General features: G+C 36.5%; 1 protein-coding gene across 2 annotated transcripts; it reads right to left on the bottom strand.

Annotated features, from left to right (window-relative positions):
* Positions 1–1,294: 1,294 nt before the first annotated feature.
* Positions 1,295–24,755, bottom strand: LOC147540331 (E3 ubiquitin-protein ligase UPL5-like). Of its 2 annotated transcripts, XM_086642226.1 has the most exons (3): positions 22,737–24,755; positions 22,219–22,616; positions 1,295–1,598 (listed from the first exon to the last, which is right to left on the bottom strand). In XM_086642226.1, exons 1-3 carry the CDS (start codon positions 24,220–24,222, stop codon positions 1,329–1,331), a joined length of 2,154 nt encoding a protein of 717 aa, XP_086498352.1. In that variant the 5' UTR covers positions 24,223–24,755; the 3' UTR covers positions 1,295–1,328. The 2 variants fall into 2 exon arrangements, with proteins under 2 accessions (XP_086498352.1, XP_086498351.1); XM_086642225.1 differs by lacking the exon at positions 1,295–1,598 and having other exon boundaries at positions 21,818–22,616; positions 22,737–24,593.
* Positions 24,756–27,209: the final 2,454 nt, after the last annotated feature.

Raw genomic sequence — 27,209 nt, 5'->3', positions numbered from 1 at the left:
GCCCGAGCCCGAAACTTTGTAACCCGAGCCCGTCCGCGCCCGCCCGATTCCAACCCCTAGTTACAAACATATCCAACTTTACATAATCTAAGTTGACCTTATTACCACGAGAATTAATTAGCAAGATTAGGGAATCAGGATAAACAAGTAAGGAAGGAATTACCCTTAGGTATGCTTCAATTTGGTGCTCGAAGATTAGAGGAACAAGTTCAAGCAAGCAAATTATTGGACTAAACAATATATACCTCCTAAGTCAATTTTGGTTTCTCATCAAAAAAAAAAAAAAAAAAAAAAGTCAATTTTGGTTAAATCTGCGACAACTGGTAGCCCTGTTGGTCAATGCATATAAATTAATTTATGTATGCTTTAGATCATTTAATTCGTCGAACTTTAGGCCATTTAATTCGTCGGCTTTAGGCCAAAAATTATGCAGCTATCGTATTTATCACATCGCATGTACCAATGTCTTTGTAATAAGTGTTTAATGCAAGTTAGTTCCGCGTTTATCACATCGTATTTATCACAATTTCTCTCTATTTTAGTTCAAACTCCACATTTTTCTTTTAAAAGTGTTTTAACTTGCCTAAAGCTTTGGTCATGTCTTTAAGGTACAGAATTTTAAAAGAAAATTGTGATTGCTTTAAATTTTTCTTGCTTCGATCCCATGGCAGCATGATAGAGCTCATGAAACTGAATAAAGAAAAAAACTTTATCATGAAACACAATTCGTTTTTTGCCACTCATTTCCTTTTCTTTTTTACCTAGCTTTTAGTTACAACTTTTCTACCAGCAATAAGAAGTAACAACATCAACAGATTAACATGACGATTTTAGGGAAAATACAGAGAAAGACTTAGAAGTTCTCTACTATACAAAGATTAACATCAGAGAAGCTAAATAAAACTACGTTCTGGTTGAGATGCAAACCGACAAAAGCGGAAAGACATTAGCAACGGCTTCAATGCTCAATGTGGCTGGTGGATGAAGCGAGGCCACTGCTAGAGCCGCATTTCGGACTTCCATACTGTGTCGGTTTCTCACGGGGCTTCCCAGTTTCCGAAGGTGATCTAGGGCTTCCTTTTGGAGATGATTTGAAAAGGTCTAGATTCGTCAACAACGAGTAGGCTTCGTCAATCTCTGTTTACCCAAAGAAAAGACAAACATTATCAACAAATTAGAATTTGACGAATCATGAACAATGTTTTCTCGATCGAGATATTATTGGTAGATGTTACTACAAGACAATGTTTTCTGATTGAGCTAGTAGTTGCGAAAACCGCATCGATGTCTTTACCAAATCCCACCATAAGTTAATGAACAATAACTAATCAATATATACGAAAACCCCCAGACTGTTGTTTGCATGTCAAGGGCAGATGAAAAGACTTCTGGCTAGACAACGGTAAAGTGGTTCCAATTATTCTCTGAAAAGGAGTAATCGTACTATCACCAACAACTTCATTGCCGTTTCTATCTTCTTCACAAATTGCTTTCTCCATTAACATATGATCAAGATCTTCCAATTCTATACTCTCGAAAAACATCTTTCGACACTTTCGAGTAAGAACATCATCAATCCCCTGCATAAATAGTTTCACCTTTTCTTCTATAGATTTGACGAAGCAATGTTGAATAACAAGTTTGATATACTCTTCTCTGTTCATGCTACTCACGACCATTGTATTCCCTCCGGGACATAACTCCACAGTTTTCTTTGGCCCACACTCATCTTTTTCTTCGATTCCCAAACAAATGTCAGCCCCAGGCAATCTGAATTTATCAACTTCGTATCCATCTCGAGGATATCTCTACAACTTTATACATGTACGGATCTGCATTTCGTATATCTTCCAGTGTGAGTTTTGATCCTCCGACTAATAGAAAGAAAAACAAACAATCAAATCCAATGCCAATTTACACAGCGTGCATCAAAGCTAAAGGGATCACTCGATCACAAAACCCATAATATTGAAGTTGTAGAGAATCCAATTTTGCTGAAAATAAGAAAGACAGAATTATTTAGAGATCACCCAAATTTTTGCTGTAAATTGAAAATAAGAAAGACACAAACAGAATATCAAAAAGTCAAATAGATGTTGAAATTGTTAATATACCTGGACTGGGATAGAACCTTTGATGGTCATATGGACATATAGAGAGATGAGAACCTTTGAAGGTTCCTTATTTGGGTGCGTCTTTAGGCGCCCCCTAAAATTTCTCCACCTTTCTCTTGGCGCCCGCTAAGTTTATAAAGTAACCATCTAAAGACACTTGGCAAAAATTTTATTCGTGCCCTATACATGCCGGCGATTTGCACGACCTGGGTCAAACACCCGACACCCACTTTGACTGCAACTTCTTTTTCTTCCTTTTTTCGCGTTTCCCTTCAAGTTCAAAAATCTTCACCGTTTGTATGGGATTAGTTTTTTATGATTCTTCTGAAATGCTTCTAGGAGTTCCTTTCCCATATATAACAACAAAGAAAACCTCTATTTTCAAATCCATGACCTTGAAAAATACGGTGTAGGGGTCCATCACTATGTATGGCATTCCGTCTTGATTTTTCCTGAAATAAGTGAAATTGATTACAACACAATAAAACAAATCGTGTTGATAACGTGTTATAGGATAGTGCGAACTAGTCTTTTAGGCTGGTAGTGATACTGTTAACAATAGAGTCAAGATTTGTAGTCAAGGTGGGCTAGTTCAAAAAATAAAGGCCCAGGAAGAATTTGATAAACAAAAAAAATATGTAAAGGTTCAAACATGAAACTGGGGTAAAATTAAGGGGCTAATGTGAAATTATAGAGAAAGGGAAGGCTCTCAAACAGGAGATAATAGAAAAACAAAACAAAATAAGATAGGCACGGAGGTATTTGACCCAAGGTTTGGAATGTGAACAAGCAGGGAATTGCCCAACTTGGCGAGGTATTATGGGGAAATTGGCTCCTCTAACTAATTAATATCCATTTCAGACTCCTGGCTGCCGTCATATATAGCCCATACCCCGTTCCGCCCTTGGATATTGTCAGCTTTGACAAATTTGAGTCTCACGATTTTAAAAGATCTTATTAAAGAAGGTTGTTTAACCTCTTAAGAAAGACACCACATTCAACTTCACCACCGATGTTACATAGATCACAACAAAAATCTATTTTTCTCATATTTTGGGAATGGGAGCGGCTAAAGGCCCCCGAAAAAATTATTGTTAACATCTGGTGGAGGATATTAACTAAGGTTAATCTCTTTTGACCCCAAACATTAATTGGCACCCGAATATGAAGGATCAGATCGAGTCGTCTGAAAGCCAAAGTAGTGGTTATTCGAACCCGGGCCAGTTCGAGCCCTTTTTTTTGGCTTTCATGGGCAGTCAGTTCGAGCCCTTGCATAAATCTCAGATTTACCAGTTATATAAATCCAATTAAGACAGCTTGGACCCTAAAAGCTATATAGACCTTTGTGGCCATCTTAGAAAGCCTGAAAATCCATCTAGTTCTACCTTTATTTTATCTGTCTTACTAGTAACTCAATTATAGTGTATAAGCCCGTACGTGATTAAGGCAGTCCAGGCCCAGAACATCCCAATATTTTGTTCCTAAGACTTCAGAGGGACTAATAGTATATTAATTAAATCTATACTATTGGACAAAAATACTTTAAGCTAAAACCAGGACATGAGTAGGTCTTAAATCTTACATGAGTTAGTGGGTTGGGAAATTATAAAACCGCCTCGTAAATCTCTACTATGGCCCCTTTACAACCAAATTTTACTTTATTTTTCAAAATCAATTCTTATATGAAGATGAAGGGGCTTCGATTTTCTTTTCTCTTCCTTAAACTTTTTAATCTCATTTATTTATTATCGAACTTCGATTAAATTATCTTATTCTTTTGTTTTTTGTTTGTTTCTTTTATATCAAGGTGAAGGGACGCCTACAGAAACCTAAGTCCGACCTCATGGAGGAAAATGAAAAATGAATACTTTTATCGTTCGGCAACAGCCCAATCAGTCCTGTCCTATAAACTAGGAAGGCCTTATAGTGCTAAAGGCGCCTCTCTGAAGGCAAATTTAAGGGGACTGGGAGTATAAAGAATATATGCGCCTCTAATAAAAAACAGTAGCGCTTTTACTTTTTTCGAAAAGTTTTTTGTTTTTGAAAAGAGTAGTACTTTTACATACGGAGTTATTCTCACTTTCTCGGTGACTTCTCTGTGGCATTCTTTGAGTCTGACATGTATGTATTTTTTAATCGGGTGATGAAGACTATGGTTGTGGGGTTTATAAGATGGGGGGGTAGCTCTACTATTATGTTAAGTTTGCCAACATAAAAGCACTCCTCAATTTTTGGAGATGAAAACCTAGATATCATTTTCTAGGTCGTAAGTAAATTTTGTCCTTTTGAAATTATTCTTATAATAATACTTTATTTTTCTTTTGAATGACAAAATTCACATTATGTATGTGCCTACGATGCGATAATTTACAAGACCAACAAGGCATGAAAGACTTAACAATTAAAATTTACAAAACCCTTTTTTTTAAGTTTGCCAACAATAAAGCACTCGTCCATATATGGAGATGAAAACCTAGATATCATTTTCTTGGACATAATTAAGTATATTTTGTCCTTTTGAAATTATTCTTACAATAATGTATTTTTCTTTTTTTTAATCGACATAATTTACATTATATATGTGCCTAAGATGCGAAAATTTACAAGACCAACAAGGGATGAAAGACAACAATTAAAACAACATCCCTATCACTCTATGAAAATAAAGTCCACAAAGCAGAGTATTTTTGCACCAAGGTTGATTGATATTCCACTCAAAGGTTTTATCGATAGTCCAGCCGAAATGACCCATACAAAATGATCAAAGAAAAATAAAGATTTTAGACTTTTGAGTCCCGTACAGAATGAACAATTAACCATAAATAATGTTGTTCTCTGGTTATTAATCGATAAGTCGATTTCTCTCTGTCTTGGCTTGATTTAGACAGAGTTTCCTTTCTCTAACTTATAGAGAGATAAACTAATAAAGAATAATTAATATTCCTTCTTTCGGGCTAACCGTGATAGGTGTTAATTTAGTCGAGGCAAGAATAAATTCTCTTTCCTTAAGACATTTTACACCCCCGTAACAGTACCAAACGTTGGGGTGAATGCCTTCGGGATACAACGACTAACCTTTCAGAATTTTAAGATGGTACTTCTATATTCTGAAAGCGGACGAACCTGTGTCAGTATTATGAGCTCTTGGACTAATGCGGATGATCTTCTAGACGCTTCTGAAATTCAAGTTCACTCGAGACTTCTTTCTTCCTTTTCTAGATATTCTAGTCTATCCAGAACCTCTAGAAAAAACTTCTTTAATTAGATATTCTAGGCCAACCAGAACCTCTAATTGTTAGAAGGGAAGAGAAGAAGAGAATGAATTGAATTGATGTTCTAGACGACCTATGAAGAACTTCTTTCTTCCTTTTCTAGATATTCTAGTCTATCCAGAACCTCTAGAAAATACTTCTTTAATTAGATATTCTAGGCTAACCAGAACCTCTAATTGTTAGAAGGGAAGAGAAGAAGAGAAGAAAATGAATTGATGAAAAATGAAGTGGGTTTGGTGGGTTTATATAGGAATTGAATAGGTATAAGCTTTTGGGACACATCTCTAGAGTTTTGGGGACAAAACTCTTGGTTTTTAGGGACACAACTCTTTGAGGAGAGTTGGTTATATAACTGGGAATTTCGGGTGGGTTTTAGACCGTTGGATCTGCCTTCACAACTCGGGTGAAACAGCAGCCTTTAGATGATCGTGATCTGTCCCGAAACTGTCCCACAGTTGATCAAATGACCGTTAGATCGTAGCCCGGAGCGTGCCCGAACGCGGAAGGAACGCCTGACGTCAGATCGCGTGAAATCCCGCGCGATGAACGCTGACCGTCCAGATTGGCACGCGTCCTCTTCGCGCAAACGCCCCTCAACTTGACTTGTCCTCTTTGACGCTTTAGTACCTATTTCAACCGATCTTCGTTCAAACTTTAACCTTGAATTTCTCATTCATCCGGAATCGGATTTGAGTGATTCTTGGCTCTAAATTGAAGAGCTCGACGAGAAGAACGCAATGGCGCGTTCCGTTTCTGAGTTTGACGAGTCGGCTCGAGCCAAAATAGGCTCCGATTCCAACAATCCCCCACATGAATGAAAATTCGAGGTTTACTATACAAACATACTATACTAACATACTGACACTAAAAGAGCTCATATGCGGAACTTCGCTGCATCGGAAGAAGGTAGTCTTTCGACTTTGAACCTTTCCTAGTGAATAACTACAAGGTCTACAAGGACGGCAGTGAACTTATCGTCTTGAACTGAGTCCTGGAAATTGTAAACCTGAATAGCTATCACACAGCTAATCCCTTACCGACTTAGGTTCTCGGTTGTGTTCATTTCGGCCCTGAACATTCCCGAATTCATGTGTGCTTTAGAGAAGTCGGCCTAGACGACCTTCCCACGGAACCGGCATCAATTCACACACATATAGGTTATCCGTAATAAGGTATCCTGCTATACCTCACGTTAGAATCAAGTTCTAAGTTTTCGGATTCATTAAAAGCTTAATGCTTAGCCTCTCAATGCAGGCAACACTGTTATCATCCTAGGAATGGGTAAGAGATAGAAATCTCTTACAGTGTTACTGTCGAGTCAGGATATAGCTTCAGTTGCCCTTTGAACCTAGATCGTGGGATCTCCAGTCATCTAGGTAGGGTTTCACCATGCCTTTACTCATTTACTTTAGGCGTTTTTGCCACATTCCCCTTGATGATGCAATTTCAACTCTCTTGTTCACCCTTGTTCTTTACGGATCCGCCAGGTAACGTAGGATTGAGCATAATTAATTTATGCATTCCTTGAGAGCAATTGCTTTACGGTGCTAGTCTATTTATTTTGAATTCTCTAGACTTACCGTATTAGTGCCTACGCAACAACTACTTAGGTTTATTGCGTGCACTGGCTTCAATCACAATTAAATATCCTCCAGGAAGTTCACCTACTTCCTTTGCTTTCTCCAAAACAATGTATCCATCAAGGCCTTTAGGATTACATTGTTGATCCAGCTATGCACGTCTGCCTCTGAGGATTTTGTGATATCGTAGCCCTTAGTGGTTTGTCATATCCACTGTTTTGTATCTGAGATTCGAGTGTTGTCCACATATCTTCGTTTTCTTTTATGATATGTACAACCATTGGATTCTCCTCTTTAACAAAACTATTTTCGTACACAATTTCTTTAGTGTAGTGTCTTTAGTTTTGTTCTATAACATGATGATTTATGATCATTAAAACCTTGAGATATAATACAAGGCGAGTTTCTCGTTTAACTCTTTCTTAAGTTATATGTCTTAATCATATATACTCGTTTGATAGACTATGATCATCAAAGTTATCATTCATTATTTTGTCCTTTATCGTCTCTAGATTTCGTTCATACTCTTGAATCGAAAATCTTACCAAGACCCTTGAATTTACTATTCGAGTCACGTCTAGACCGAATGATGTAATATTCAATTTTACGTCTTGTCAACCTTAATTCTCTTGTCTATCCAAGAAGATTAGGTTGCCATGAGGATTTATAAGGACTATTCTGTAATGATACAGAACTAGGGACCTCCTTACAAAGACTTAAGGATTTATTTATAATAACTCCTGATTTCGAGATCTTTCAGCCAAGGTCCTTCCGTTTAACACATCTGAGGATTCCTTGTAATTCTCAGACAGGCCTAAGGACCTTCTAGAGAATTATTTTACCGCCTGAATATGTTATACGAAATAACTTACTTTCTCGAAGACAAGTTTAATTTCAGAATTTTGCATTCTTCGTCAACTTTGTATTCGAGAATGTTTCACGGAATTTTCATTATCTCAGACCGATGATTTCTTTCGAACAGTTCATCGTCTCGTGCTATTTGTATAACGAGAACATTCTGTCATCGACCTTGTCTAACCGTTTAGGTTTTGACATTTGTCTTGACATACTTTTCCGCTAACTTATGCGGTTGTCATCTTCGATTTGTCATCGAATTGAATCTTTAGGATCATGTATTCATCATTGATCGCTCTATGTATTCTCGATATACGGTTTCACACCCAGTATTTATGTCGATACTTGGTGGTCAAGGTGTCGCTTAGTTTTTCGATGTCTCTGTTATCGAGAAGATATTTTAAGAGTCATCAACTAAGTCAACATTTGTGGTCACCATGGGTTGAACCTTATTTCTGTTCTTGGCTAGTAGTAGAATTTTAGTGAAATACTTCACAAAATTCATCGAGATTAGATTGATCATCGATTTTTAATCTCCACTGATCGAGTTTTATCCCTTCTAATGTTCTGTACTTCCATTATACCAAAAGAGTCGCCGTTTGATGAACTATGCCATTCTTGGCGTATATCTCGGCGAAGGGAGATTCATACTCTCCATCTCAGTCGTTTCTCAAAGCCTCAATCTTTTTACAAAGTTGAGTTTCTACTTTGATTTTATAAAGCTCGATCTTTTCGATTGCTTTATCCTTACGTGTTAGTAAGTAACAGAACCAAGTGGAGTCATCGATAAAGGTAATGAATTGCCTTTTCCACCTTATGTTTGAACCGTTTTTAGGTTACAGAGTTCATTGTGAATTAAGTCTAAAGACTTGAACAACGTTTTAGTCATTTTTGACTATACACATGTTTGACATGTACGTCGTGAGTAAATTTCGAGTTTCGGAATTTAACTCCAAGCTCATTAATTCTTTTAATGACTTATTATTCACTTGTCCTAATCTTTCGTGACAAATATTGGAGAACTCAACAACATACGCATAATTATTAATTTTATTAATAATAGGTGCCTTCGGCATTACATGGGTAATATTTAATTGAAATAACCCCCCACATAAGTGGCCCTTTCCAATATACATCATTTTCTTCAATATGATAACGATATCTGACAGAAAGATTAGTCTGAACCCGTTCTCACTTAAAAGGGAACCAGAAATCAAGTTCTTTTGATTGTCTGGAGCATGGAGTACATCGGTCAAAGTCACCTCTATTTCGGAAGTGAATTTTAACACGATCTTTCCCCTTCCTTTGACTTGGGTGGTCGAGCCGTTTACCTTGAATAAGGTTTCTCCTTCGGCTACCTCTGTATAGGAAGAGAATAGGCTTTTGTCACTACAAACGTGATGACCTATCTTAGAATCGACCCACCATCTCTGGTTGTTAACCAGGTTATCTTCATGTGCCTCTGCACAGAGGTTCATTTTATGAAGTAGATCAAACGCCTTTTCGAACTCAGTAATCATTAGACGGTGATTCTGATTTTCGGTGTCTTTTGCTAATAAAGCTTGGTTATCGGCTTTTTCCCTTTGACTGTCATATGTGGAGTGACAATCTTTGGCTAGGTGGCCTCGCTTTCTACATTTGTAGCATCCGACAGGCCTTTGCCTTTTCCTCGACTTGCCTCGCTTCTGCTTCAGAGCGAAGTCAGTTCCCTTGAACATCTCTGGGTTTTCCACGTATGTGGTGTTAGGCTGAAGAACCCGTAGGGTGGTTCTTGTTCGCGCCATTTCCTTTTCTGAAACACACAGAAAGTAAGCCAAATTAATATCTTATAACCAGAGAAATAATCGCTATAAAAAATGTCTTAAGATTGTTGTTCTCTGGTTATTAATCGATAAGTCGATTTCTCTCTGTCTTGGCTTGATTTAGACAGAGTTTCCTTTCTCTAACTTATAGAGAGATAAACTAATAAAGAATAATTAATATTCCTTCTTTCGGGCTAACCGTGATAGGTGTTAATTTAGTCGAGGCAAGAATAAATTCTCTTTCCTTAAGACATTTTACACCCCCGTAACAGTACCAAACGTTGGGGTGAATGCCTTCGGGATACAACGACTAACCTTTCAGAATTTTAAGATGGTACTTCTATATTCTGAAAGCGGACGAACCTGTGTCAGTATTATGAGCTCTTGGACTAATGCGGATGATCTTCTAGACGCTTCTGAAATTCAAGTTCACTCGAGACTTCTTTCTTCCTTTTCTAGATATTCTAGTCTATCCAGAACCTCTAGAAAAAACTTCTTTAATTAGATATTCTAGGCCAACCAGAACCTCTAATTGTTAGAAGGGAAGAGAAGAAGAGAATGAATTGAATTGATGTTCTAGACGACCTATGAAGAACTTCTTTCTTCCTTTTCTAGATATTCTAGTCTATCCAGAACCTCTAGAAAATACTTCTTTAATTAGATATTCTAGGCTAACCAGAACCTCTAATTGTTAGAAGGGAAGAGAAGAAGAGAAGAAAATGAATTGATGAAAAATGAAGTGGGTTTGGTGGGTTTATATAGGAATTGAATAGGTATAAGCTTTTGGGACACATCTCTAGAGTTTTGGGGACAAAACTCTTGGTTTTTAGGGACACAACTCTTTGAGGAGAGTTGGTTATATAACTGGGAATTTCGGGTGGGTTTTAGACCGTTGGATCTGCCTTCACAACTCGGGTGAAACAGCAGCCTTTAGATGATCGTGATCTGTCCCGAAACTGTCCCACAGTTGATCAAATGACCGTTAGATCGTAGCCCGGAGCGTGCCCGAACGCGGAAGGAACGCCTGACGTCAGATCGCGTGAAATCCCGCGCGATGAACGCTGACCGTCCAGATTGGCACGCGTCCTCTTCGCGCAAACGCCCCTCAACTTGACTTGTCCTCTTTGACGCTTTAGTACCTATTTCAACCGATCTTCGTTCAAACTTTAACCTTGAATTTCTCATTCATCCGGAATCGGATTTGAGTGATTCTTGGCTCTAAATTGAAGAGCTCGACGAGAAGAACGCAATGGCGCGTTCCGTTTCTGAGTTTGACGAGTCGGCTCGAGCCAAAATAGGCTCCGATTCCAACAAATAATTCACATCAAATTACCAACCCCTAAGAATACACCCTCAAAACAAGTCCAAGGGGTAGGGGGTGAGGCTTTTAATTCAGACTAAGGGTCCAGCCCCCCCGGTCTGTAATCTTGGACTAACAGTCGGTTCTTATTAGGGGCCGGTTGAACCTCCTCAACAGACCGTTGGAGAGCTCCCAACAGTCATGTTGGGGGATGTGATCCCTCTGTCTTTTTTAAAACAAAATAAAAATAATAAAAACAACTCATTGATTTAAAAACTTAAAATTCATTAAAAAACTTAAACTTAAAATAGTTTTTTAAAATCCCACGCGTCGGTTCCCGAATAATTTTTCAACTTTAGAAAAAAATATTATTTCGAAAATAGTTAGAACAAGTGTTTCGTACATACACAAGTTCTTCGCGGACCCACAAAAAGATCACACACGCGTTTCCCACATGCACGTATTAAGAGACCGGGACCAGATAATCTTGGAGTTGAATTTTAGGGGCTGAACTGATACCCTTAAATTTGAATGAAAAAATAAAATTAAGGGCAGCCTTGGACTTGCTCTCATAAGTCATAACAAACATCAGTCTAGAAAATAGATTACCAATAAGGGCTTAAAACCAAACGGGGCCTAATAGCATGCTTATAAACCGTGGGGGGTGAAAGGCACTCGACTGAAGTCAAAGAGCTAACAGCAAGAATTCGCGTGCCTATAGACACATTCTTTTTTCAAGAAGTTAACGATTTTGAAGATCAATGTTCTTATCTGACGGATGGGAAGAAACGTAGACGCTTCCGTTTTTCAAGAAGTTAACCTCTTGTCCTAACGAATAACTGAAAAAAACTAACAACCGAATTAACTAATTCTCTCTCTCTCTCTAAAACTCTCTCTCTAAATCTTCTCTGTCTCTCTCTCTCTCTCTAAATCTCTCTCTCAACTGAAAGAAACTACAAACAAACGAATTAACTAATTCTGGGAACCTGCTTATAAATTTGGGTAGTAAATAACAAATTACTATCAAGAACTAAATCATCTTTTTCTCTCTCACTCAATCATCATCTACCTAATAATCTTTCTCTCTCTCTCTCTCTCTCAAATTCTCTCTCACTTAATCAAGGAGAAATCATATTTTTCATATTCCAAATGGAAAATCAAGGTATTCCATTTATTGTACTACCAAATTTACTTACTAGTCTTGTTCTATTGATTTAAAAATCTTACTATTGAATTTATGATGATTCCTAAGTCATTCTTGTTCTATTGATTTAAAAATCTTACTATTGAATTTATGATGATTCCTAAGTCATTCTTGTTCTATTGATTTAAAAATCTTACTATTGAATTTATGATGATTCCTAAGTCATTCTTGTTCTATTGATTTAAAAATCTTACTATTGAATTTATGATGATTCCTAAGTCATTCTTGTTCTATTGATTTAAAAATCTTACTATTGATTTAAAAATCTTACTATTGAATTTATGATGATTCCTAAGTCATTCTTGTTCTATTGATTTAAAAATCTTACTATTGAATTTATGATGATTCCTAAGTCATTCTTGTTCTATTGATTTAAAAATCTTACTATTAAAAGTTCTTTACTACCAAATTATGTTTCCTCATTTATAATTCCTTCTCAAATTCTTTTTTTATTAGATCCCCTTCATATAGCAGCATCAGATGGAGATTTTGGTGTAGTTAAGTCCCTCCTTTCTCAAGGAGTACCGCTATCGGCTATGGAGACCCCGGTGCAGCTTGCTGCAGCCGGGGGTCACCATAATGTTGTGAAGATTATTCGACAACACGTTATAAAAGTATAAATAAATCCACTCTTCAAAATTATAGTATTTTATATTTCACAATTTTGTTTTAATCGTTTCATAGTTATTTACTAGATCATTTTTCTACAGGAGCTAGACTTAGATATATTGACTTTACAACAAGCAACGGAGATCGAACGTGTATTAAATATAAACAAAAGGCTTTTGAGTTTTTATGGTATAGCAACTCAAGATTTGGCAGCAAGTCTGGATCTTCAAGGAAACCCAAAGGATAAAGTTGTTCGGAAAAACCTAAGGAAAGAGAGATCGAAATGCATGGTGGATGATAAAACCTTAGACGGACTTCCAAACAAGGATGAGAGGACCGGTTACATGGTTTTCGAGGAGGGCGAGGAGGTTGAGCTGGACAGTCTCCTATCACAAGTTCAAGCTAAAATCAAGACATTTTAATAATAGAGTGAATCAGTGGTGGTTTTAGGCTAGAGCCCTTTATTAACATTGTAAAATTTAGTCTCTTAGCTTACTGTTTATTTTTTTGTTTTGTATTAGGGTTTCTATGCACATACTATTGTAGTGGTGATTCTTTCGTATGGATGCTACCATCTAAAACAATTTAGATAAAGAGGTAGTCCAACTGTTGAGATAAATGAATAAAATCACAACTTCAATGGCACCTTTTAGCTTAAAGCTCTTCTAGCTCTCTTGTACTGTATAAGAAAATGAATTTAGATAAAGTAACAGTATACTAGTTTTAAACATGAAATTAAAAGTGAACTCCAAAACTTACATCAAAAGTAAAAGTGATCATATTATTGTGGAGGAAAAGAAGAATGGGGGAGTGAAAGAGAAGACAAAGAGACAAAAAAGGGACTTTATAGAGATAAAAAGAGAGGGAGGGAGAGAGAAAGAGATCCATGAGAGAGAGGGACTTTATACAGACTGGCACATGATAAGAATTTATAATTCATTATTACTTTATATCAAGTTTTTATATATTGGAGTTATTTATCAAATAATCATGATCTTTCTAAACTAATTTGGTAGAGAACGAAAAGTACATAAATTAACCTTCTTTAATGCATTGCCTACCTTATGTGGCGGTGTCTTTCTTCGGCGGAAGACAAGTTTTTCTATTTGTTTCCAGCAAGGGTGGATGTCTTTTTATTTAATTTTTTCTTGTTTTGAACATGATTCTTATACTGAGATTAATTCGTGTTGTTCAAGCCCAACATCTTTTTATTCTTACTCAATCCCTCTCTTTCCACTCCCGGTGGAGGTCGCGAATTAGGTCAATGTAAGGATTCTTATTCTAGGATTAATTCGTGTTGTTCAAGCCCAACACGAGTTAGTCCCAGTCCAAGTGCATTTGGATTGTCCCAATTCGTGAGGCGTTAAAAGAGAAGTAGACCCAAGAGTAAGATGAAAGGGCATTATAGTCCCACCCTTAATGTGATAATTTGGTTTATACTAATGACGCTTAAAAGGTCGGGCTGGACTACGGTCCAAGCCATGTCCAACTAACTCGGGTTGAAATAGTCCCACGTCAGGCCTCAACCCGACTTGGGTATGCCCTGGCCCAGCTGCAGATATGGCTAGGTTTATTCCGAGTCGGGTCAGGCCAAACCATATCTTTTTTCTTTTTTTGTTAAAGTTATATTAAATTTTAAAATAACAAAATAAGATAACAAAAATATATATAAATCCGTAGTTCAGAATTAACTTTTTGAAAGATATTTAGGAATCATTTTTGTGACTAATTAATAAAGCATTAATTAATAAATTTGTTGATGATTTTTTGGAAATATTTTTCGGAAAGACTTTTGGGATATTTAATTGAACAACAATAATAATATCAAAATAATAAATGACCACCAAATGTCTATCAGTATCCATAAATATTTACAGATGTCTACAAAAGTCGAAAAATATATTTTTGAAATATTAGTATAAATATATTATTTCATGTGACTACACAATAATAATAATATTAAAATAATAAATATCTACCAAATGTCCATCAATGTCCACAAATATTCATAGATGTCTACGGAAGTCGAAAAATATATTTTTGAAATGTTATTATAAATATATTATTTCATGTGATTAAACAACAATAATAATATTAAAATAATAAATGTCCATCAATGTCCAAAAATATTCACAGATGTCTACGAAAGTCAAAAAATATATTTTTGAAATGTTATTATAAATATGTTATTTCATGCGATTAAACAATAATAATAGAGTTAACTCCTATATGGCCCCCTACTTTGTGACCAGCTTCCTTTATGGCCCCCTTTTTTTCGTAAATTCAAATATGTCCCCCTATTTTCAAGTAAATGTCATTACTATCCTTCTTAATTCTAAATTTAAAACATTTAAAAAAAAAGTTATTTCCACCTCACCCCTCTCTCTCTCCACCTCATCTCTCTTTCCAACTCACCTCTCTCTCTCTCCACCTCATCTCTCTTTCCAACTCACCTCTCTCTCTCTCCAATTCACCTCTCTCTCTTTCCAACTCACCTCTTTATCTCTCTCCAACTCACTCCTCTCTCTCTCCAACTCACCTTCATCTTCTCCGATTAAGGTCGCCGGCCGGAAAATTTTCCAGCCGGCGACCTCAAAAAAAAAAAAAAAAAAATATTTCCTCTCATCTCTCTCTCTCTAAAAGCTCCGGCGTTTCCCTTCGCCGGAGCTTTTAGAGAGAGAGAGAGATGAGCGGAATTTTTTTTTTTTTTTTAGAGGTCGCCGGCCGGAAAATTTTCCGGCCGGCGACTTTAATCAGAGAAGATGAAGGTGAGTTGGAGAGAGGTGAGTTGGAAAGAGATAGGAATTAACTCATAATAATATTATGAAAATAATATATGTCTACCAAATGTCCACCAATGTCCACAAATATTCACAGATGTCTACGAAAGGCGAAAAATATATTTTTGATTAGTACAAATATAATATGCATTAACATTTTCTCAATGGACTCAAGATCTTGAAATGTCCCCAGGACATTTTGTCTATGGATCAAATGTCTCTAAATGTCTATAAAGACATTTTGTCTACAAACTCAATGTCTTGAAAATGTCTATGAAGTCATGTTGTCTATAATAAGTCATCCGAAATGTCTATGGGACATTTTGTCTATGAAAGTCTGTGAAAGTCCCAATCCACTACCCCCCCCCCCCTAGTTGCTATATTGCCATTGATACATCAAAGATGTGATAAGCTCGATAACCGCCCACTCAAAATCTATCAAGACCCGTCCTATATCCAAATTAGACAATGGCCTAAAGCCCAACAACATTATTTATACCCTAATAATCTCAATTCAAATAATCAAAGATTCCACCTTCTCTGTGATCCGAACCTGGGACCTCCAGGCTTTCTCGAGTTTATGTCAACACCTTGGAATCGCTTGGACAACCAACTGTTGAATTTGAAAAGTATTTTATAAAGGTTAGAAAAGACTTTTTGGAAATGAGCTTACCCCCTCAACACTAATTAGTAATTGAGTTTACTCCCTTCAGTAATTGGTAATTGAGCTTACTCCCTTGAATTTAGAATTTTTGACAAAACTACTAAGAACATGTTTGGCTTGGGATAATAAAATCATAAATTAAATAATGTAGAAACAAAATCAATCTTTGCTAATCATATTACCGACCAAATCAAACAATAAAATAAAGTGAAATAACTATGAAGAATCATATTGAAGGATGATTGCTCTTGGTGGTAGTCACATTTATTCACGTACTCCAAATACAATCTTTGTGTCTTTGTCCAAAATAGTAAATCTAAGGGGATAAGTTCAATTAGCCATTATTGAGGAAGATAAACTCAATTACCAGTTAGAGATAAAGGAAGTAAGCTCAAAAAACTCAATAATTTATAGCATGTGATTTACTTAAATAAATTGTTTCTTACTTTAAGGATACCTTTTTGGGAATGATCTAAATTATAAACTAAAGGAATGAATTTGGGGGAAAGAGATCTTAATTCAATTGCTCCTAAATTTATGGATTCCTATAACTTAAAGAGAAGAATTTCAAATAGTTTTTCAAAGGGTGCTTCTAAAGGCACCAGGCCGAAAGGCTGTTAGCACCAGGCCCAACCGCTATTTTCTCTATTAGCACCAACAAACTATGCAGGCACCGGTCTTTTCTCGGTTAACCCTAACACCTCCATCCATCTCTCACTAAGTAAACCGAGTACTTAGTGAACCGACCAAAATCCCAGTTTCAAAGCTTCTCTCTCTAAGTAAACCGAGTACCCGATCATCTAAATCGAAGCTTCTCTTACCATGGGGTTTCAATTCATCAAAAAAAAATGAGTTGTTTTTTGTTGTCTAGATTGAGATTTTATTAGGGAAGACGGAGAATTTCGATAATCTGGTGGAATCAACTGCTGCTGCAAAATTGGCGACAACAACTAAAGTTGCTGTTGTGAGTGATGAGAAGAAAGAAGAAAAAGAAAGCGAGTAATCGATAATGGTGATTTTCTGTTTCTGGTAGCTTTTACTGTGTTGAAATTCATTTGAGTTGTTGTGGTGTGAGATTAGAGGGAGAATTATAGGAAATGTTTGAACTTTGTTAGAATTGGTTGAAGAATATAGATAGATGTTGTGATAATCTCTCTTCACTGTTTCTTTTCTTTTTGTTGATTTTGTATCTGTCTTTCAAAATTATTCCACAGTGGCTCCTAACCTTTTCATGTTAGCGATTTCCGACTTTCTAAAACCCACTGAATATTTATGTCACTACAAAATTGAAGAAACTGCTTGACATCTCTCTAGAGTTTTCGTCTTCGTAACAATTTCTCCCGTTCTTAATGCACCAACCTTACAAAATGTCGACACACAACAGGTAAGAATAACAATTTTGTATTATTTAAAAAATCTATTTCCTTTGGCGCATCAACTGTGACATTTGTTGAGTTAAATAGTGGCCCGCTTTGACCAAAAACAAGTTGCTACATTAACCCAAATAGCACAAGCAGAACCTTGATATACACGAGCAAACACTCGATAAAGCTACTAGAGAGTGGATCTGATAGAAATCTCCCACCCTGGTCAAACTCTGACTAGAGAGGCTATTAGAAGGCCGGCATGAGTGTCATAGGTACTTTGAACTTTGCACTCAGTGATGAAACTACAACCAGGCCATGGCCCCCCTTAGCTGGCTGGAAGTTTCATTTAAGAGTTAGGCCTCAGTGAGAACCTTCCATAAATAACTGAGAGTAAAAATTAAATAAATAAAAGGCTTGGTTGGGGTGGTAGAGATTGATTTTGTTTTATTGGTCAATCAAGAGGATTTGAGTTCAAATCCCATGATCACCGCTTACCGACTTTTTGGGGAGGGTCCTTTTTTTTTTTTTACTTCCAACACCCAACAAAAGCAATCATTGTTAATAGATTTTTCTGGTAAAGGATTCTGTTTACACCTACCTATTAGATGGAATTAGTTAAATTTATCTCATAAATCAATTCTAATAACTTTTTTTTTGTAAACATTCGTGTTAATACCTTATTAATCGGCGACCATAGTTAATTTTTATCTCATGAGTAAAAGAAATGAAAAATCCATAAAAAGTCGTAAATTCATATTGTAGTTATGTTTTTCTCTATTCAAGTAGAATATCATATTCAATTTTTTTTTTTTAGTTTTTTGTAAGGACAATATAAATGAAGCAAAAAAAAAAAGTTTCTAGTTCATCACAAAGATATTGATTAATATCGGCCCCCCACCACTTTTAGTTCTGGTTCCGTCCCTGCTTGCACTTGGCTAGAGTCAAGTGAAAGAGGTGGATCCAAAGTCATTTCGTTGAGCTATGCATTGACTAAAGAGGCAAAATAGGGAGGTTAGCAGATGCCGCCTCGACACCTTGAGGTTTGTTTGCCCGAGAGAATGACATTTTTGCGAGGGCTCGGATAGTGTAAAAGGTTCAATTTATACACGAGCCTTTAGTGTCATATACATATCATGGGCAAAGAATATCTCCTAACGACTGTGCCAAACAGCTAGGATCAAATTGATGTCTGACTACCCATCGTCTCAGTCGGTGACTCACCACCACCATCCGAACCTAAATAAGGTTTCTCCTAATAAAGGAATTTTTTCATTGATCACAAGATTGATTTTTCTAAGACGGAAATCACTTGTCCACGTCGTCAATAACATTTTATTTTGTTATTAATTGATCATTTCGTATTTTTAATGCAAAGAAGGATAGAATCATATTCTAACCAATTTTTAGTTTTATCTGTAAATGGTCGCTCCCTAAACAACCACTTTTATAAACTTTCATTTGTCTTTGTTTCTTGTTTTTTTTTTCTGTTGAGGATTTGTGGTCTTTCTTTCTCTAGGTTTCTCTCACTTACAAGTGAAAAATAAAAATCTTTCACTAATGAGTCCTTCATTGTCGTAGCTTATTCGAAAAGATTAGAGCGGTATTTGTGGGGCTATTTTTGCTTGTGAAAGACGTAGCTAGTTTTTTTTTCTTTTGATGAAAGAAAGACGTAGCTAGTTAGGTTTTATTAGTTTGTAAAAGGTAGGGTGATCTTGTAACTATAGGCTTTCAATGGGTAAATGTTTTTGGCCGCGGCTTTGGGGAATAAAGAAAATTCTCCGGAGAATAAATTCTCGAGGAAATTCAGATTTATTTGAAAATTCTCCGGGGAATAAATTTTTATGGGAAATACAGAATACATTTTTTTGAAAGTTCTCCTCCATCTCATATGTTCTCTCTGCCACTTCATCTTCTCGACACCTCATCATCTTCTCCAGCGAAAGTCGCCGTCCAATTTTCCGGCCGGCAACCTTCAAACATAAACTTTTTTTTTAATTTTCTCTCTCCTCTCTCTCTCTAATTTTTTTTTCTTACCTCTCTCTCTCTCTAGAACTGTTCTAGAGAGAGAGGTAAGAAAAAAAATTAGAGAGAGAGGAGAGAGAAAATTTAAAAAAAAAATTATGTTTGAAGGACGCCGGCCGGCGACTTTCGCCGGAGAAGATGATGAGGTGTCGAGAAGATGAAGTGGCAGAGAGAGGTGATGAGATGGAGGAGCCTTTTTTATAGCATCTTCTAAAATTAGAAGCCCTTTAGCAATAAAAAGAAACATAAAAAATAAATCTTATTTGACTAGTTTTAAGAAAAGTCTTTATTCCCCGGAGAATTTTTTTTTTTCCCCAAAACCGCGGCCATGTTTTTTTCGTCAAACCCTCGAAAGCTAATTGAAACATTGGTCCCCAAGAGTAAAACCTCTAGATTCAACGGCCAACGAGCTAAAGCTCATGCTTGACCAGTATGAGCCTGAGCTCAAAATAGATGTCCAACCCGGAGGCCGGGACAAAAAAAATCTGAACCAACCAGGCCCGTTTTTGAACTGTCCGGGCCGGCCCCGGGCTAAGCCGGCCTTTTAAACACCACTAGCTTGTCCCATGACACTCTATTAGGGGCTTCCAATCAGTGGGTTGTCATTTTTCAATTCAACTCTACCGATTTTAATAATAGAAATCGACCATTTTACAAATCAAAATCAACTAAGAACGCGGTAAGTGCAACAAAAAAAAACCTAAGAAGGTGGTATTACGAGCGATCACTTTTTGCAATTCTCTACAATTTGAGGAGGCCCTAATAATAACGTAAATAGGGGGCACTTTTAGCAACTAAGAACTCACAAACAACTAGTTCAACTAAAAAAAAAACTCACAAACAACTCAATTCAACAAAAAAAAAAAACTCACAAGTAACTTTGGCTCTCACCTTATTACAACAACAACAAAAAAATTGTCACCTTAGGAAGTTTTTTTACATTATTAGTGACCCACCGATCGTGTTGGCCCGAAAATAAACCAATACGATTTGTTTATAAAGCAACACGACAAGACACGATTCCTGACGTGCCGATTTGTCGCGGGTCAAGACAGGAATGGAATCTTAAGTTCCTAAACCCGTCAACCCAGGGATGAGCTTGAGAATTTGGGGTTTTGTGCTAAGTTTAAATCTGGGTCTTTCGTACGATACAAAAAATTGAAAGGAAAAGTTAAACAAAATGCAAGATAATTTATCAGTAGTTAGATGAAAACTATAAATGAAACCAAATGTGTTTATTAAATCTTTATTTTATAAGTTTATAACTACAAATAAATTCATGCAATCTAGACTTTTATATAATACTATATTGGATTGAATATTTGACTAGAACTTATCAAACATGATGATAGGCGGAGTGAAGATTTTTAGTGATCATGACTGACCCAAATGATAGATTTTTTTTTCTTTGTGCAAGGCATAATTTAGAATCTTGAAGCAATTTTTGGTATGTTTCCTATTATGATTCACGCAGATGTATTTTACAAATTTTTAGAATTATTTTTGAACTTCTAGATTTCACTTTCTTAAGGCATTTTTTTTGTTTTTTTGTTGAAAGTTCTTAAAGGCACTTTAAAATATGAAAGGTGTGCACCCAAAATGACAGAATAGTTAGGAAAGGGCATAACAGAGCAAATATGAAAATATATTTAACAATTGTACCTTAAACTCTCAAAACTACATATTTGTGACTCAGACCTTTATTTTTACGTAAGCCCGCACCCCCCACCACATGGCTTTGCGTCAACAAAGACATGTTAAGAACAACAACACAATTCACCCTAATCGTGCCATTCCTAACCCACCACAGTCTTGCTAATCCGTTAGAAACAAAGTATCTTAAGTTATAGAATATTAATACCATCTTGTTGATAGTAATGGTTGATTGCTACAAACAAGAAATCAAATTAAAACAACAGATGGTAAAATAGTCCCACATCTAAAACAACAGATAAAGCAAAAATGAAAAATAATAGAAGATATCAATTTCTTTTCAAACAAATAAACAAGAAATGAAGAAGCATGTTAGTCTTTAAACAAAAGACCATGATATCGCTAGGCCGCACCCTCATGCTAGTCCTTTCATTGGACATATTTTTTAGTTCAAGAAAATTAAGACTTCATGCTTGAGAAGTCATCACATTTTCATGAAAATCAGGAAGAGGGACTTTTTTTAGTTTTAAAGAAGAAATTGTGATTTTTTTGTTACAATTCGAGATATAAATTTTGTTACATGAGATGATGAATGAAAGAAGAAATAAGACATTAGAAATTCTTCTAATTTAATTTAGGTTTCAAACAAGATACAATTTATATTACTCAATTACAAATACTAAAACAACGATCCCTATAATTCATTACATGAACGATAACTAATCAATATATACGAAAACCTCCAGACTGTTGTTTGCATGTTAACGGGTGCAGATGAAAAGACGTTCGGCTAGACAACGGCAAAGTGGTTCTGATTATTTTCTGAAAAGGAGTAATTGAACTATCACCAACAACTTCATTAGAGTTTCTATCTTCTTCGCAAATTGCTTTTTCGATTAACATATCATCAAGATCTTCCAATTCTATACTCTCGAAAAACATCTTTCGACACTTTCGAGTAAGAACATCATCAAACCCTTGGATAAATAGTTTTACCTTTTCTTCTATAGATTTGACAAAGCAATGTTGAATAACAAGTTTTATATACTCTTCTCTGTTCATGCTACTCACGACCATTGTATTCCCTCCGGGACATAACTCCACAGTTTTCCTTGACCCACACTCGTCTTTTTCTTCAGTTTCCCAAACAAATGTCAGACCCAAACAATCTGAATTTATCAACTTCGTATCCATCTCTAGGATATCTCTACAGCTTTTATACATGTAAGGATCTGCATTTCGTATATCTTCCAAAGTGAGTTTTGATCCTCCAGCTAATTGCAAGAAAAACAAGCGATCAAATCCAATGCCAATTTGCACGTCGTGCATCAAAGCTAAAGCTATCACTCGACCACAAAACCCATAATATTGAAGTTGTTGAGAATCCAGTTTTGCTGCAAATAAGAAAGACGGAATTATTTAGAGATTGCCCAAAGTTTTGCTGTAAAATAAACATAAAAAAGACACAAACAGAATATCAAAAAGTGAAATAAATGTTGGAACTATCAATATACCTGGATTGGGATAAAACCTTTGATGGTCATATGGACATGATAGGAAGAGCGAACTTTGTGGAGCGAATAGGTGTTGACATAACAAGACGAGCCACTCTCTGAAAACTTCAGGACCAGCTTCAAAAGCTTCCTCATTTTTTAATCGAGGGATAATTCCATTCCGCAACAAAATGGGATTTGCAAGCCCAACATGCTCGAAAGAATCAACTAATAACTTCGATCTATCAATAATGATCGAATTCATCTTCTGTAGTTCACAACCATTCTTAACTTGATTCGGGAACATCATCTTGATCAAATGTCCTCTAGATTCTTTACTTATTAAATTCTTATGTCTAAGAAGCCATTGATGGTCACCGCCTCTCTTTAATTTCATAATAAGCTTATTTATTGAATCTCGGTGAGAAATCAAGCAGGAGGCAAGGTTCTTTTCCGCAGTCTGATAAAGCTTCGACATCAAGTCTAATTCCTTAAGAATTGGAAGATAATAAGACCACCCATGGTTGAACTCACATTCAGTACATCGGGTGTACTCGATTCCATCATCCATATAAGTCAGACCAAGATCTACGTTGTTCAGCAACTCACTAAAATCACCGTAAAATAATTCGGGCTCTTTAGAACTATACCATTCCTTGAGGATCCAATTCATGTTAGAAGCTGACGGAGTAAAGTCAATTGATGGATCTTGCAATTTCATCATATGATCCTTAATTTTTGAACACATATGAAGTGTGAATATAGAGAACTCATAAATATCACTATCAAATCGTGATTTCAACTCGGATGGCACTCGACAGAAGCACGATTGTCTAATCAACTTCATGTTCACCAGCAACTGTTTCGTGAGCTCATTCGTAAATGGGTAAAACATATGAATCACCATAGCTGGAAATGAGAAAAAACCTCTCTTAAAGTTTGTGTTAGCAGGAGGAAGTGTCCTGAGTAAAGATCCATATGTCTGACGACACGAGTAGTACAATAAACGACCAGACGTTGTAGTTGTGTGGTCGCGTAGAAGTTCACAGAACCTGAAAACTATACTACCAAATAGGTGTTGAATGTGTACAGGAAATGATCCAATATTAGGAAAGAGAAATAGCCGAACTGATTCTTCGGCTATATCTTTATTATTACTGATAGGAGATTCGTATAAATAGACTAGATAATCAGGCATTCTATACCAGTAAAATAGTTGAAGATGCAGATACTTGTTACGACTTCGAGGGGTCGTCTTCAAAAAATCTTTACAACCTTCTAATACACAATTTCCTCTTATGGATTCATCATCTTCATTAATACTACTACTACTACTGGTAATGAGTAGGTGTGAAATAGAAGACACCAAATTTCTTAGAATTCGAACTCCTGGCTTATGATACTTCCGTTTGATATAGCGACCCCAAGATACTTCTGATTCTACCCTAGGTATGAATTCAGTCTCCCCTGTTTGTTTCTCGAAAAGGTATATTGGAACTCTTTCCATCCCTCCCCCCTCCTTTGACAAAAGATGAAGTTTTTATCTAGGGTTTACCTAAATCTAAACAAGCATTAAGAAAACCGTTAACTTGTAGTACTCACAACTATATACAGTAGTATGTTTCTAAACCTTATATGAGTAATTCACAATTAGGGTTTCAAGCAGTGGGTAATAAGTGAAATTGGGGATAACAATTAAGTGTTCATCAAATTCATACCTTAAGTTTACCCCTAGAATGGAGTTTCTATCTCTATCTCTCTCTAAAATTAGATTGTCGTTGAATCTACTGTACTTTTTCTCTCTGGTCGTCAAAGTACATATAGAGATGAGAGGTTGTCAGAATCCCACTAGGTTTAGGTTTCCTTGATTAGGAGTATGAATTAGAAGGTTCCTACTTTAAAAAAAGAATTAGAAGGTTCCTATTTCGGTGAATCTTTACCCGCCCCCTAAATTTCTCCACCTTTCTCTTGGCGCTCGGTAAGTTTCTAAACAACCCGTCTAAAGGCACCTTGACAAATTTCTATCCGCGCCCAATACATGTTGGCGCTGAGTACGCCTCGATCAGACTAGAGGTGGGAAACGGTTCGGGTCTGTCGGTACCGGGCTCTAACTTCATTGAATCGGTCAATTTCGGACTTATAATATGGTCACCACCTATTTACTCGGACGTCACTTTCAAGAATTATTTGTCCATTGACTGTCTAAGACCGTTTATTTTGTCGGGTCAGTCGGACTTCAGACGGTCTCGGCCCGAATTTTCCAATTAACATTTTGTAGAAACTTATAAACCATTTTCATTATCAAACAAAAATATACTAATAGATAAGTAAACTATTTTGAAGAACGATTCCCAATTCAATATAGGAGTATGAAGTTTCTCCGACCATTTGCCAAATAGAATTTACTTAGAACTAGTGATCATATGGTTATACAGAAAGCGACGTGTAAACGGTTTTCGCCCCAGGAATGAAATTGTAAGTTATGAAAATCAAAACATTTTTAGGAGTTTAATTAAGATCATTCTCTTTACAAGTATTATTAATTTATCTCTTTCTAAGTGGGTACGGAGTGTTCGTGATGGATTTTTTTAAGATAAGTATATCTACATAGGTGATTTTATGTTATAGTCAAATTTACATGAAATATAATATGTTTAACTAGTTACATAAGCCGACCAATGATAATTACACTAAAGACTCCTCAACTTTTATTTATATTACTGGTCTGCTATAGATAATTCCGTATAGAATTATAACATACGTTTTCTTACAGTGATTCGGTCGGTTATTCAGTCATTTGAAACGGTAGGTTAGCAGGCGGTCTTCCGACATGAAATTTTGACTGAGACCGACCCACCTACTCCTTCAGTCTGGTCGAGTAGTGACCGTTTTGACCGTCGGGTGCCCACATACCTTTTTTTATCTCGGACGAACGGGTCAGGTAGCGGTCTTCCGGGTCTTCTTCCCGCCACTGGGTTAGACACCTCACACCCACTTTGACTGCAGCTTCTTCTTCTTCATCTTCGTGTACTCTTCTTCTTCTTCCTTTCTTCGTCTTTGTGTCTTCTTCTTCTTCTTCTTCTTCTTCTTGTTGTTTTCTCCTTCGTATCGTTACCATCATCATCACACTAAGGAACCACCATGTATCCATGAAGCATCAAACCACCATGAAACCCTAAAACATTAAACCAAACATCTAATTTGATCCACCATCATCTGCCCGTTTCCCTTTGTATCATCATTATCCTCTTATTTTACGTGAAGATTTTAAATAAAAGCCCAAAACAAGTAATTTCAAACACCAAATGTCACAAATCATATTTAGATCTAAATAATCAATTTGGATCTAGTATTGAACAATCAAATTTGGTTAGAATTCGTCTTGAAGCAAAGTTAGGGTAAGATAACAACTCGGACTGATAAGTCTTAGCCTTTTATTTATGTCTCAGACTGGTCAGTCCGAGCCCTTATGCGACGGCTTGGACCAATCGCCCCTGAAAGCCAAAAAAAGGTTCGGACTGGTTCGAGTTCGAACTGCTGCTTAGGCTTTCAAAGGGCTCGATCTGAATCCTTTATATCCGGGTGCCAACAGATGTTTGGGGTTAAAGGAGATTAACCTTAGTTAATATCTACCACCGGGTGCTAACAACAATTTTTTCTGGGGGCCTTTAGCCACTCCCATTCCTAAAATTTGAGAGAAAGGGATTTTTGTTGAGCTCAATCCAACATCGGTGGTGAGACAGAATGTGGTGCCCCTCTTAAGAGGTTGCATCATTCCCTTGTAAGGTCTTTTAAAATCGTGAGACTTAGGTGTGTCAAAGCTGACAATATCCAAGGGCGGAGCCAGGCATCGACTATACGTGACACCAGCCAGGGATCCGAAATGGATATTAAGTAGTTAGAGAAGCCAATCTTACCAAAACACCTCGGCCAAGTTGGCCAATTCCCTGCTCGTTCACATTCAACCTAGGGTCGAATACCTCTGTGCCTATCTTTTTTTTTATTTTTTCTATTATCTCCTCATTGAGGCCCTTCATTTCTCTGTAATTTCGCATTCGCCCCTTGATTTTATCCCAGTTTCATGTTTGACCCTTTACATTTGTTTTTTATTTATCAAATTCTTTCCTGGGCCTTTATTTTTAAGCTAACCCACCTTGACTTCAAATCCTGGCTCTGTTCTTGACAGTATCATTAGCAGCCCATAATACTAGTTCGCACTAAGCACATTATCAACATGATTTGTTTTATTGTGTTATAATCAATCCCACATTTGTAGGGAGACGGAGTGTCGTAGCACCCTTCTCTAGTGAGCCTTAAGTGTGCCAAGGTAGACAGTATCACTAGCAGCCCAGAAAGCTAATCTGCACTGTCCTATAACAATTTTGGTTTTAGAGAGCGAAGAATATGTTCTTACTTTGCCGCTTTGTAAAATCGCACCATTCTGGATACCCAAAGACTTCATTACACTTTTGATTTGTGTGTCCCTTTTCTCCA

This window comes from Eschscholzia californica, unplaced genomic scaffold (assembly GCF_041429995.1).
Source record: "Eschscholzia californica isolate CP2 unplaced genomic scaffold, dmEscCali1.0.p SCAF_5, whole genome shotgun sequence".
Classification (NCBI taxonomy): domain Eukaryota; kingdom Viridiplantae; phylum Streptophyta; class Magnoliopsida; order Ranunculales; family Papaveraceae; genus Eschscholzia; species Eschscholzia californica.
Note: the sequence above shows the minus strand (reverse complement) of the source record. Positions and strands in the feature narration are given on the sequence as shown.

Bases quoted from the DNA above. Each gene is read 5' to 3' on its own strand.
- LOC147540331 (XM_086642225.1), bottom strand. From the start codon at position 24,222: ATGGAAAGAGTTCCAATATACCTTTTCGAGAAACAAACAGGGGAGACT. The intron at 22,617-22,736 runs GTATATTGATAG...TCTTATTTGCAG, and splicing joins AAGGTTTTATCCCAATCCAG to CAAAACTGGATTCTCAACAA.